The sequence below is a fragment of the Oncorhynchus kisutch genome, linkage group LG7 (assembly GCF_002021735.2).
Source record: "Oncorhynchus kisutch isolate 150728-3 linkage group LG7, Okis_V2, whole genome shotgun sequence".
NCBI classification, from domain to species: Eukaryota; Metazoa; Chordata; class Actinopteri; order Salmoniformes; family Salmonidae; genus Oncorhynchus; species Oncorhynchus kisutch.
The window spans coordinates 778730-793032 of NC_034180.2; the positions used below are offsets into that span (position 1 = coordinate 778730).

Consider the following 14303-nt stretch of genomic DNA (forward strand, 5'->3'; position numbering starts at 1 on the left):
CTTAGTTGAAACAAAAACAAAGGAGACACCCCAAGACACCCCACCTCTATTTTGGTAAAAATCTGAGGAATGGGCCTGGAGATATTTAAATGCTCTCAAAATTATAGGCAGAGCAATGTATGAAAGGACTGACCATCCAACATATTCAACTTATAGTTTTAAGCATGTTTAGAGTCTATACAGTGTTTGTTTACATTTCCAATGTTTGCAAACATTGGAATAAAACAAGCTAATATTTTGGGATCTGATGAGGGTTGACAGTTGCACAAAGCTCATGACTAATTTATAAGTTATATTTTTCAAGAATCAATGGGTAGGTCTATGTATAATTTACAGTCCAAAATGTAAGTCCAAAAATGGATGCAGCAACTGAAGATTGCCCGTTTTTAAGGTTTCAATGTTAAACAGAGCCAATCTGTTATTTTGTAAATAATCCATTATCAAAACAAGAAAAAAAAAAATGTAATCCTTATTTTACCAGGTAAATTGACTGAGAACACATTCTCATTTACAGCAACGACTTGGGGAACAGTTACCGGGAGATGAATGAGCCAATTGGAAGCAGGGGATGATTAGGTGGTCATGAAGGTATGAGGGCCAGATTGGGAATTTAGCCAGGACACCAGGGTTAACACCCCTACTCTTACGATAAATGCCATGGGATCTTTAGTGACCACAGAGAGTCAGGAAACCCGTTTACCATTCCACCCGAAAGACGGCACCCTATACAGGGCAATATCCCCAATCACTGCCCTGGGACATTGGGATATTTTGGGCGGGGACCAGAGGAAAGAATGCCTCTTACTGGCCCTCCAACACCACTTCCAGCAGCATCTGGTCTCCCATCCAGGACCAACCCTGCTTAACTGCTTAGCTTCAGAGGCAAGCCAGCAGTGAGATGCAGGGTGGTGTGCTGCTGGCATATAAGACTTTGAGACTCAATGCCCTATAATAGTATATTTCTGATACACAGGTAGTTTGTATGATGCTGCAGTACAATACTGTATGCTGTGAAATATCTTTCTCCTTTCATCTTATGAGTGGTTTCTACTGTGCTGTGCGTGCCTGCATTCCTATGAAGCTGCTGCTCACAGCTATATCGCATGCAAACCACCACCACCACCACCCAACCACTCTCTAGGCTACATGGTCGGCCACACAGATTTGTGTACAGGAACTGAGGCACGGCAGGAGGAGACTTGTTGGGGTGCATTATTTAGTCATCACACACGTGTTCTTGACTTCCAATTCTCAGGCGATATTTAACTATAATTATATCTGCTAAAGTTCTGAGATAAAATGTATAATGTTAAGGTACATCATTTTTAAGATAGAAATTAAATAATTGAATTTGAAAGCAAAGCAGTCTGATGAAATCTATAGGCCTAATGCTGAAACATATTGTTTTTTAAAATAATAAATAAGTATTTTTCTCCAAGAGTGATTGAAAATATTAAGTAATGACTGACATTAACCCCTGTTTATTTTGCATTAATTTCTTCCTAACATGCCTTCATGATAAGTGAAAATGAAATGTGGAGCTAGATAGTTAGAAAGCACTGGGACATTCCAGAAGTTGGTTGGTCAGATAGTGTATCCACACTAAATACTTGAAGTTGGTTTGGTCTCTAAGGCTTTCTGACAAAGGCCTAGCATAACATTCTAGAATGCTCAGACTAGAAGATACATTGAGAAAAGATACTTCATTTTCTCATCCACAGTATAGTCTAAGATGCACCAGTCCTAAAACTGGTACAGGTGTAAGATCTTAATTTAACCAGTTTCTCACAGCAGGAAAATAATCCTGCAGCAACCGGAAATGTGAATTTTTGTGTGGGTTATAATTAATGGCCGCTTTTTTGTAGTGGTTGATACATTTTTAGGGCAAATAAAGTCAGACATTTTAAAGTGTAAATTATAAACTTTAGAAGCCTTTTTAATCCTTGAATAGACTGCAAGTTTGTGTTTCCTGCCGTGCAGGACTTTTCCTGAAACAACCGGGTGATCAAATTAAGATTGTGCGTTTGTAGATGTGGATCGTTCATTCTAAATACTAGTCTTTCTAGAGAGCCTGGCTAAAGTCTGTCATACCCTCCCCTCCCTCCCCCTTCATCCCTCCTCCTCACCCTCTAGAACTGGTGGTGGCCCTGGACACCCAGAAGATAGGGGTGGTATCGTGCGGCCAGGCCCACTCCATGGCGCTGAATGAGCAGGGCCAGGTGTTTGCCTGGGGGGCCGGTGGAGGGGGCCAGCTGGGACTGGGGACCGCTGAGGAGACCGTCCCAATCCCCAGGTGACCCAGCATGCTAGAACATACATTATTGAAGCTTTGCTGAGGAATAGCCTACTGGAAGAGGTACATGAAAACCAATGGAATTGTGAGAACTGCATATGATGGCTAAATGCTACGGGCATAGACTTTTTTAAAAACCAGACCCGCAACATAGCGAGACTTCCAGGAAGGCTTACGAAACAGACCAGGTTGGGTTTGAGAAGTCAATGAGAGAAGTGAGAAATTCTTGGTGGTTAATTTTCTCGAAATCTAAATGCACAACCTGAGATGCTAGCCAATGTCTTCAGTAGTTAAACATGTTATTACTCAAACCTCGTGAAAATGCCAAACTGACGTTTGATTTTCATCAAAACAACTTTGTCGAAGGAGTGCGTTTGATTTGACGGCCTGCACATGCACAGTTCGGCGCTAGACGACCGTTCGACCCGATGACGGGTTTCTGCACATGGGCTTAGCTAGCCAACGTCTTCATGACATCACCTACAGTGTCATCTGTGATTTCTATTTAAGAAGCAGTTTCTGCCCATCTTCATACTGTACTTTGCTGGGAGGGTTACAAAGGCTACAACACGTACGGTGTTCTAGATGTTGATTATACAGGGATTGTAAAGCTAACTGTACATTGTATGTAGTTGGTTAAAATCTGCCAAATACTGCATAGTTGTTCAGGCATTGGCCTTGCATTCTCAATGCATCTCCTGTATTTCTCAGGCTGATCAAGAAGCTGTGCGAGCATCGCATCTCTCAAATAATGTGTGGCAACAAGCACTGCATCGCACTCTCTAAAGGTGAGAATGAAGCCAACAGCAACACCTCACACTACCACTGATACTGTAGCGCTACACACCAATTTACATGCTTAACAGCTCATGCTAGGCTAATGCCAGGTTAATGCCAGGCTAATGCTAGGCTAACCCCCTCTTTTCTCTCCCAGACGGTCAGCTGTTCACGTGGGGCCAGAACTCGAGCGGTCAGCTGGGTTTGGGGAAGGGAGAGCCCAGCACCTTGTCTCCCCAGCCCCTCAAGTCTCTGTCAGGTATCCCCCTGGCTCAGATCACCGCTGGGGGAGACCACAGCTTCGCCCTGTCCCTCTCCGGAGCTGTGTTCGGCTGGGGCAAGAACGGCGCCGGACAGCTGGGGTTAAATGACAAACAGGGTAGGCTAACTAACTTATACGTCGATGAGACATACGAAGAGAGAAGTAATGCACCCCAATAGACTGATGAAGCCTGTTGGACTACAGACCCATTGCTATATGGGTCCAAATGCCCAATCGTTTCTCCGATTATGTGATTAAATGAATGATGGCTTGTAAGCAGTTTATAAGCAGACCTTCATATAAAGCAATGTGATGTTCTGAAGGTAACACGGAATATGTGCGCGTGTGTTTTATTTCCTTTCTACAGACCGGTCTGTCCCTTGCCACATCAAGTTCCTCAGATCCCAAAAAGTGGTTTATATCAGCTGTGGGGACGAGCATACAGCTGCCCTCACCAAGGTGAGGAACACAACTGTCCTCCTGCGTATCTGTCTGTTATGTGTTCATAGTCTTGTGATGAAGCTCTCATATAGTCTTCAGATGATGGTGGGTTTTGAGAAAGCACAGTACTGAAAAAGGACCTGCTGTCTCGTAAAACCTTTAATCCATGAATGTGTTCATGCCTTTGAAGAATTCTCTTGTTTGTTTTGGAGGGTGAGGAATATGCATGTGGAATTGTATCGAGCTATGACAGACTGTCCTTCAGCATTCCTTCTCACATCCTTTATTGTAATTGAAGCCTCGCTCTGTGTTTGGTTGACAGGATGGGGGTTTGTTTACGTTTGGGGACGGCTCTCGTGGTCAACTGGGTCATGACTCCACCAACAACGAGCCTCTACCCAGACAGGTGCAGGAGCTGATGGGCAGCGAGGTTTCCCAGATTGCCTGTGGCAGGTACTGCACAACGTAGCCTGGTCAGCGTAGCATAACCTAGCAAAGCAAAGCATAGCCTAGCAAACCATAGCTTAGTATAGCATAGCAGTATAATAGAGTACAGTACAGGTTTACATCAGGTAAGTTATGGTATGACTACTTGCCTTCTCTGTCCTAGATTCCTCATACTCTCTTTCTATCCTCTCCGTCTCGGTTTCAGACACCACACCCTGGCGTTTGTGCCTTCCTCCGGTCTGGTGTATGCTTTCGGTTGTAACACCAATGGTCAGCTGGGCACAGGGATACGAGGTGACATCAAAAGCCCACTTCCTGTCAAAAGCAGCCTCACAGGAAGGCTCACAGGAAGTCCTCGTCATATGTCAGGTAACTGGATGACTCCAGTTGGGAAGAAGAGAATGCAGGGAAATGAGGCAAGGCAGAATAAGGGAGCTCTTGCTTGAGGAAAATGTCCGGCCTGTTGTAGGAGCAAGTCAGAATAGACAAGAGAACGCATAGGACGTTAAATGGAACAGGCACACGAGTGCAAGGACTTGTTCAGATACATCCACAGCTTATTCAGTGATTCATATAATGTACTGTATATAAAACTATGACTGTAGGGAGAAAGATCATATTAACCATGCGTATTAAAAGTCTATGAATGGGATAAATTAAATGTTCAAAGAATGAAATAGTATCAAAATATCCCCATGTGGTAAAATGTTTGCCATTATTTCAGCAACACGGATGTTTGTAGAGTGAACTGTATTAGGTTGTGAGTGAGTTAGAGGTCTATGAAACAGGATTCTCAGTGTTTAACACACTGATTGATGGTCTTTGAGGCGGATTGCTTAGCTTGTATTGCTTTCCTGCCATCTAGTGGACTAAATCAAAATCTAGGGAGCTTCTCGGTGTAGGGCAGCGTTTCCCAAACTGGGGAACCCAGGGGGTGCACATTTTTTTGCCTTAGCACTACACAGCTGGTTCAAATAATCAACTCGTCATCAAGCTTTGGTTCTTTGAATCAGCTGTGTACTAGAGCAAAAACCAAAACATGCACCTTTTGGAGTTTGGAAAATGCTTTGTGTAGGGCGAAGATGCCCCTAGACACTGATCTTGGATTAGCATTTTTCCCCCACTAATAGTTAAGATTAGAATTGGGGGAGGAAGGGAAGCTGATCCTTGATCTCTCTCAAGGGGAAACTTCACGCAGGAGCTATTTCCTATAAGCATAAACTGTTCCCGTAAGTCACCACAATGCTGTTGAGCTAGCCGATTTTTAAACCAACAGTCAGTAACTCTACCCTCTCCTTTCATCTTTCTAGGGCCTGATCATTATGCCATTACAAAAATCAACTGTGGAGGGGACCATAACTTCCTATTGTACTCAGATGAAAAGGTAAAGTACTTCACATAATCGTTTCTCAGCTTTTGGTCATTAACTGATGTAATAGTACAATTCATCTCAGAATTGGAGTGATCTAGGATCAGTTTAGCCTTTTAGATCATAATGAATAAGATCACATGCACAGGGGGGCCCTGATCCTAGATCAGCTCTCTTACTCTGAGACGCTTTATGAGTACAGGCTCAGACATTGAATTTGAAAGACATTCAATTTTCTCTTTCAGGGATGGGAAGAATATGCTTTAGACCAGGGTTCTCCACCTTGTTCCTGGAGAGCTACCCTCCTTTAGGTTGTTTATCCAACCCCAGTTGGAACTAACCTGGTTCAGCTTGTCAACCATTTCATTATTAGAATCAGGTGCACTAGATTAGGGTTTTAGTAAAAACCTACAGGACGGTAGCTCTTCAGGAACATGGTTAGAGAGCTCTGCTATAGACCTAGTAGTGAGGAAGGATGCTGATGTGTTTTCATTAAGTGAGCCAGTTCTAGTTTTCTGCCACTAAGTGGAGCTGTTGCTCCAGTTATTGACCAGCTAGAATGTCTGGATGGTCTCTGCTCTGGACAGAGAGATCTAAGACCAAGGCTATGTCCCAATTATTTGTCCTACCTCCCAGAATGTGCACCTGTTCACTTCCCTTCACTGGTTCGAAAGAAAAGACTGGTGTAATAAATATGGTGGAAACTCCCTCTAGCCGATGCCTCCACCAATCCAGTGCTTTTAGATTTGTGGGAAGTAGTGAATGAGATATTACTGTGATGCACCCCAAGTAGGCTACATCTGTCTACAACGGATATCCTCCTGTTGATTGCCAGGAATGTGACTTGATAACACCAACACACAGATAGATACTCTCTCTACAATGTACTTGGACCTCTCAGAGTATTTATTTTATCTGCAAGTAGGAAAGGGAATGAACCCAAAACACATCTCTGGATAGCCTTGTAATGTCTACAGTGGAAGCGCTATCGAGAATATCGTTGCTAAATGTAGCCGACTAGCTGATGTGCTACGTTACCTTGACTCCCCCCTGACCCCCTTCTCTCCTCTACAGAGTTCCACCCCTCCTGAAGACTTCCGCGTCACTAACATCAGTAGAAGCATCTCTTTGATAAATGATGCCAGTTTGAATACGTGGAGGATGAAACTCCTAGACAACACAGATTCCACTATCACCAAGTAAGTCAGCGATATGAGTTATTTGGGGATTCTATTGATTTGTCTTGAAAATATTTTTTTGTGAACAATTGTTTATCGTTTCCTATGCGGAGATTGACATTTCTTTTAGCAGGACGATGATCCTGTGGTGACCCTTTTTGGCTTCAGCAGCTGGAAGCTCTATACCACTCTGAAGACTGGTATCTGTTTGATCTTGTTTCAATTGATTGATATCATTTCCTGCATTTATGTCTTGGTCTCCCTCTGCTTTTAGTGACGTCATTCTCCTGCTGTCTTCCACCGCCTGTTGGAACGCCAGCTTCCTGGATGAGAGGTGAGCATTGATCGACAGCCTATCCTGTTCTTTCACCTGTTTGGAAGGAGACCAGGAAAGGAAGCCTATGAGTATTGAGTCACACCCGGTGTCTCTCTCTTATGTCTTGTGGGAAAAGGCAGAGCGTTCAGAGGACAAAATCATGTCCTTAATGTCCTTGTCCGACCAACACTCATTCCCATCATGTGCCTACAATTCAGAACTGCTGACCTTCGGGGAAGAGACTCCAGGGAAATACTCCTATCTAGACACACTGTACAGACACACAGAGATTCCATTAGAGATCCGTGCGGAGATAAAGCGCAGATGGCGTGTATGAGGGAGGGGTGGCCATTTTGTGCTGATTCTCCGCCAGATGCCTATCACTTCATGGGAACGACCCTAGTTCCGAGCCCATCAGCGTAATGGTGTCCTCTAGACTAGAGAAGACCAATAAGCACCTTACTGTATGTCCTGCCCTCTCTGCTAAAGCAGCCTGTCCTAAAACCTACTGGATTTAACAGTTATATAAAACACTGGCAGGTTTAGCCATTAGCTCAACCGAGAGGGAGAGAAACTGACAATGTGTTGCTGGTAGTATGTTATGTTCCCAATCGCACATCTGTTATTGTTTGTAGAGGTCACTCATTTGTGATGGCATCATGTGGGCCGCCCAAGAACGTCTGCACGGTGTTCCTAAAACTAATTGTCTCAATTTGGACCCTTAGAGTATGAAACACACACACACGGCATACCACAAAGCTGCCTGATTCCGGTGGGTACAGAAGCACTGTTCCCTAGCTAGCATAACGCCTCTCTACTTGTTAGTGCTTATCGTTCCGGTCGGAGTCTCTGTTTACCAAACAGTCACACAAAGCCTAATCTGGTTTATTATGGCTGAATTATTATAATTTTTTATCAATATCTGGAGGTTGTCTGTAAATAGTCGCTGTCCTTCATGCCTTTGAGTTTTCTGGGCTTTGTGGTGTTTCTCTCTCTCTCTCTCTCTCACACACACACACACACACAACACCCCTGGCAGAGTTCACAAGCTTTGTGGTGTTTCTCTCTCTCTCTCTCTCACTCACTCTCACTCACTCACTCACTCACTCACTCACTCACTCACTCACTCACTCACTCACTCACTCACTCACTCACTCACTCACTCACACACACACACACACACACACACACAACACCCCTGGCAGAGTTCACAAGATAAAGCAGTGAATGTGGTTTGGAATGGGCTTAAATACATGGAGGCTCTGACTAGACTTAATATATGGTCCCTGTTCATCCCTAGGTATGTGTGTTTCTGTTTAGGTCTTAGAGCTCTATACCCTGCAGTGAGCTCACACAACTGCCACGTGCCCAGTTAGAACAGAAGCTAGAGACTCTATCTAACCCAGAGGAACGTGTTGTGTATTCTATTCATCAATGGTTCTACACAAATTCATGGATTTAGTCCATCTGTTTATTTATATCTCTGCTGATGAGTTTTTAAAGGGATGTTCTGTATTTTGAGCGGAACTTCCCTTTTAAGCGCCACAGTTAAAAGTGATGAAAAGTCTGGGTAGTTTATCATGGGTTTTTCTGTTTGGTAATTTTTTGGGGGGGGTTTGGTCTTAAAGGATATTTTGTTCTTTGTTTGTTCCCCCAGTGATGACAGCCATTTTAAGACCAACCCTAAAGTCCCTGGCATCGATCTCAACTCAGTCCGCCTGCTGTTTGAGACACTCAGTAAACCGCCCTTCGCCAGACTATTGGAGCAGGTAACGACTCTTGTGTACCATGTCTTATCCCAATACATGAAAGCGGGACCCTCCCTATGCTCAAAAACCAGGGTATGCATAGTTAAAGTGGCCTCCTTCCATCATCTGTACTGATATGAAAACACAGTGAAAAGCAATATGAATGGAGACCACTGAGTTTCAGGATCTTTGGTTCTTTCACATAGGAGCAGGTGAAGGAAAGGAGATGAGGAGAAAACACTTTAGGCACTAAAGGTGCCTATGTATGTATGTAGAAATCGCTCAGCCATTTCCTGGTTTGTAAAATTCAAATAGTTTGCATGATTTTAGTTTACGTGACACAACAAGCAAGTATAGTGTAAACCGCTGTGAAATATATTTTCCATAACCACAAATATTGGTATTTTCAGATTTGAAGCTTGAAATACCGAAAGTAAAAGATGCAAAAACTCAACTTAAAAACGGAAAGCATAGAAATAGTGCACATAGATCTACCGCTTCTTAACTTGCTTACAATGACAGATCTCACATTTATATGTACATTTGGTTGGGTTGCCCAAAAAGTGACATATTGCAGCTTTAAAGATGGAATCTGCAGTAGGGGGAAGGAGCGCCACTGGCCACCCCACCACCGTGAGGAGCGTCGCGCTGCATGAGAAAAAAAGAAGTACATGTGCTCTTCTATTGCTCGTGCAGTGATGTCTGATGGGAAAAAACTGTTGTTTGCAGTAACTTGTAATATAGCAAACGGACGTGGCTGTTTCACCATTAAATATTCTAGATTTAATTGAGATGTACCCCGGATTTTGACTATCAAGCTACTTGGTTCTATCCATCTACTCATAAACGTGTTATGGCTGAGGCCGGTAGATTTGAACTGAGCGAAATAATGGCATTTACAAATCCCCTTTACAGGGTCATTGTCAACCCTATCATACAGAGTCATGGTTTATGTTTTGACTCAAATGCAATATTTTAGTCCAAGGACACAAAGCCTTGTCTGTCTGTCAACATACTGACTCAGATCTCTACTTTAATAATAAAACATTGAATGCAATAAACGTGTCACTTTAAACAATGGCACTTTATATCATGTTTACATACCCTACATTACTCATCTCATATGTATATACTGTACTCTATACCATCTACTGCATCTTGCCTATGCCGTTCGGCCATTACTCATCCATATATTTGTATGTACATATTCTTATTCATTCCTTTACACTTGTGTGTACAAGGTAGTTGTTGTGAAATTGTTAGATTACTTGTTAGATATTACTGCACGGTCGGAACTAGAAGCACAAGCTTCAAAAGGGTTTTTCAGCTGTCCAATAGGATAACCCTTTTTGGTTCCAGGTAGAACCCTTTGGTTCCATGTAGATTCATCTGTGAAAAGGGTTCTACATGGAACTCAAAAGGGTTATACCAGGAACCAAAAAGGGTTCTCCTATGGGGACAGCCGAAGAATCCTTTAAGGTTCTAGATGGCACCTTTTTTTTTTTCTAGGAGTGTACGGCGTCTGTTAGACCTAGCCAGCAGCACTTTGGACTGAGCTATGTAGTAGAGTAAAATAGGGGTGTTCAGGGTACACCGCCCCCTCCGTTTTTGTTTTGATGGCTGGAGAGTATCATAGGCCACAGCATTGAATTCCCATGCCACATATGAACTATCATCTCAGTAAGATCAACACATACTCTGCTGGGTTTTGATGGTTTCACGCAGAATGCCTACTGGACTGAGGTCATGAGGTTCAGAGCTAGCTAGCCCACTAATAATATGTTAGGGATTTTGGGGCTTCTCAATCTAACTTGATTTATTGTGTTCTATAAAGATCAGGCAGCATTAGCAACCAGCCAACCACAGGAGGCCTCTCCCAAAACATTTTCCTGTGATGTTTTTGTCCCTTTGCCGAGTCCAGCTAATCCTTAAGATTTTGTAAAAAGCTATCCTTGTTCCGACATTTAAAAATATATATATATATATTGTATCATTTTGGTACAGTATTGCAATATTGAAAATACATTTCTTAGTCAATATCAAGTATCCCAATTCTTCACCATCGGTCAGTCATAGTTTAAATTGATAAAACTTCAGGTACTCTAATTAACTCATATCATAATATACTCATTTAGTTACATCTGCATTAGCAAATGAAAATAACAAGCATTGTGATGTACAGTGAACCGGTTGTATGGACAGCTGTTAGGTGATATTTTGATGGATGATTTTAAAATGATGTATCCATCTCTCTCTCCCTCCATCCATGTGTCTCTGTCCTGCCAGGCCACTAAGAGTTTTGAGAGCCTGCTGATCCCCCAGCTGCCCTGCTCTCCCCCTGACGTTGAGGCCATGAGGATCTACCTGATCCTGTCGGAGTGTCCCGCCCTACACGACTCCAAGAACTACATCACCCTCACCATCCCCCTAGCCATGGCCATACTCCGCCTGGATGCCAACCCCAGCAAAGTGCTTGGTAGGGGGGCAACATAGTTGCATTTCAAGCACACACACATGCACAATCACATGTTAATGTACTATGTACATTGCATGCACACAGACACCCATACGTGCACACGCACACACACATTGACGGGGCTGTAGTACACCAGGTCGAGAGCTTCAAGTTCCTGTGTGTCTACATCACTAAGGATCTATCGTGGTCCACACAAACCAACACAGTCGTGGCGGGGCACGACAACACCTCTTCCCCCTCAGGAGGCTGAAAAGATTTGGCATGGGATTCTTAAAGTTTTTAGAGCTGCACCATTGAGAGCATCTTGACTGGCTGCATCACCACTTGCTATGGCAACTGCTTGGCATCTAGCCGCAAGGCGCTACAGAGGGTAGTGCGTACAGCCCTGTACATCACTGGGGCCGAGCTCCTTGCCATCCAGGACCTCTATACCAGGCGGTGTCAGAGGAAGGCCCTAAAAATTATCAAAGACTCCAGCCGCCCAAGTCATAGCATGTTCTCTCTGCTACCGCACAGCAAGCGGTACCAATGCACCAAGTCTGGAACCAACAGGAACCTGAACAGCTTCTATCCCCAAGCCATAAGACTGCTAAATAGTTAAATAGTAATCAATAGCTACCTGGACTATCTGCATTGACCCTCCTTTGCACAAACTCTTGACTCATCACATATGCTGCTCTTGCTGTTTATCTATCCTGTGGCCTAGTCACTTTATCCCTACCTACAGTTGAAGTCGGAAGTTTACATACACTTAGGTTGGAGTGATTTTTAAAACTAGTTTTTCAACCACTCCACAAATGTCTTGTTAACAAACTATAGATTTGGCAAGTTGAATAGGACATCTACTTTGTGCATGACACAAGTCATTTTTCCAACAATTGTTTACAGACAGATTATTTCACTTATAATTCACTGTATCACATTTCCAGTGGGTCAGAAGTTTACATACACTAAGTTGATTGTGCCTTTAAACAGCTTGGAAAATTCCAGAAAATTATGTCATGGCTTTAAAAGCTTCTGATAGGCTAATTGACAACATTTGAGTAAATTGGTGGTGTACCTGTGGATGTATTTCAAGGCCTACCTTCACACTCAGTACCTCTTTGCTTGACATTAAAATCAAAAGAAATCAGCCAAGACAAAATTGTAGACTTCCACAAGTCTGGTTCATCCTTGGGAGCAATTTCCAAACGGCTGAAGTTACCACGTTCATCTGTACAAACAATTGAATGCAAGTATAAACACCATGGGACCACGCAGCCGTCATACCGCTCAGGAAGGAGACGCGTTCTGTCTCCTAGAGATGAACGTACTTTGGTGCGGAAAGTGCAAATCAATCCCAGAACAACAGCAAAGGATCTTGTGAAGATGCTGGACGAAACGGGTACAAAGTATATATCCACAGTAAAACGAGTCCTGTATTGACATAACCTGAAAGGCCACTCAGCAAGGAAGAAGCCACTGCTCCAAAACCCCATACAAATGGTTTGCAACTGCACATGGGGACAAAGATCGTACTTTTTGGAGAAATGTCCTCTGTTTGGCCATAATGACCATCGTTATGTTTGGAGGAAAAATGGGGAGGCTTGCAAGCCGAAGAAACCATCCCAATCGTGAAGCACGGGGGTGGCAGCATCATGTTGTGGGGGTGCTTTGCTGCAGGAGGGACTGGTGCACTTCACAAAATAGATGGCATTATGAGGGAGGAAGGAAGGAAAATTTTGTGGATATATTGAAGCAACATCTCAAGACATCACTTGGGAAGTTAAAGCTTGGTCGCAAATGGGTCTTCCAATGGACAATGACCCCAAGCATACTTCCAAAGTTTTGGCAAAATGGCTTAAGGACAATAAAGCCTATAGAAACTTTGTGGGCAGAACTGAAGAAGCATGTGCGATCAAGGAGGCCTACAAACCTGACTCAGTTACACCAGCTTTGTCAGGAGGAATGGGCCAAAATTCACTCAACTTATTTACTCAACTTATTTGACCCAAGTTAAACAATATAAAGGCAATGCTACCAAATGCTAATGGAGTGTATGTAAACTTCTGACCCACTGGGGATGTGTTGAACGAAATAAAAGCTGAAGTAAATCATTCTCTCTACTATTATTCTGACATTTCACATCCTTAAAATAACGTGGTGATCCTAACTGACCTAAGACAGGGAATTTTTAGTAGGATTAAATGTCAGGAATTGTGAAACTGAGTTTAAATGTATTTGGCTAAGGTGTATGTAAACTTCTGACTTCAACTGTATATGTACATATCTACCTCAATTACCCTGTATCCCTGCACATAGACTCGGTACTGGTACCCTGTGTTTATAGCCAAGTTATCGTTACTCATTGTATATTTACTCCTGGGGTTATCTTTCTATTATTTGTTATTTTATTTTTCTCTCTGCGTTGTTGGGAAGGGCCGTAAGTAAGCATTTCACTGTTAGTCCACACTTGTTGTTTACGAAGCATGCAGGTACACCGGCGCACAGACAAATACCCTCATGCACACAAATGTGCTGAACAGTGTTTGATACTGTATACCCTGTACACCTCAGTCTACCACAAATACTCTTTCTCCATACTGCACAGTCAGTCCCAGGAAAATGGCAGTTATACAACTGTCATAATGGTATACACTTCATGTGTACAGTGCATCACATGGCACTTCTGTCATACTTTTAAATATGCAGTGTCACTGCAGGTTCCCTTTAAAAGATGCTGGAATGTGATGTGTTGTCTTGTTTTTTTGTATCCCATAGATAACTGGTGGTGTGTTATATTCTGGATCCCTGTAGATAACTGGTGGTGTGTTATATTCTGGATCCCTGTAGATAACTGGTTGTGTGTTATATTCTGGATCCCCGCAGATAACTGGTGGTGTGTTATATTCTGGATCCCCGCAGATAACTGGTGGTGTGTTATATTCTGGATCCCCGCAGATAACTGGTGGTGTGTTATATTCTGGATCCCCGCAGATAACTGGTGGTGTGTTATA

At 43.1% G+C, this 14303-nt stretch overlaps 1 protein-coding gene across 3 annotated transcripts in view; it reads left to right on the forward strand.

Annotated features, from left to right (window-relative positions):
- The window catches only part of herc3 (HECT and RLD domain containing E3 ubiquitin protein ligase 3), a 34068-nt gene that overhangs the window by 2609 nt on the left and 17156 nt on the right, over positions 1–14303 (forward strand). Inside the window, exons 2-13 of one of the 3 annotated variants that reach the window (XM_031828308.1) lie at positions 515–588; positions 2134–2293; positions 3005–3081; positions 3228–3449; positions 3700–3791; positions 4096–4226; positions 4426–4589; positions 5531–5604; positions 6664–6788; positions 7042–7101; positions 8741–8852; positions 11118–11307. In XM_031828308.1, the coding sequence (XP_031684168.1) occupies positions 2196–2293; positions 3005–3081; positions 3228–3449; positions 3700–3791; positions 4096–4226; positions 4426–4589; positions 5531–5604; positions 6664–6788; positions 7042–7101; positions 8741–8852; positions 11118–11307 (1345 nt within the window). In that variant the 5' untranslated portion in view covers positions 515–588; positions 2134–2195. Of the gene's footprint in view, positions 1–514; positions 589–2133; positions 2357–3004; positions 3082–3227; positions 3450–3699; positions 3792–4095; positions 4227–4425; positions 4590–5530; positions 5605–6663; positions 6789–7041; positions 7102–8740; positions 8853–11117; positions 11308–14303 lie in introns of those variants that run through there. The other 2 variants (XM_031828306.1, XM_031828309.1) reach the window with 2 other exon arrangements.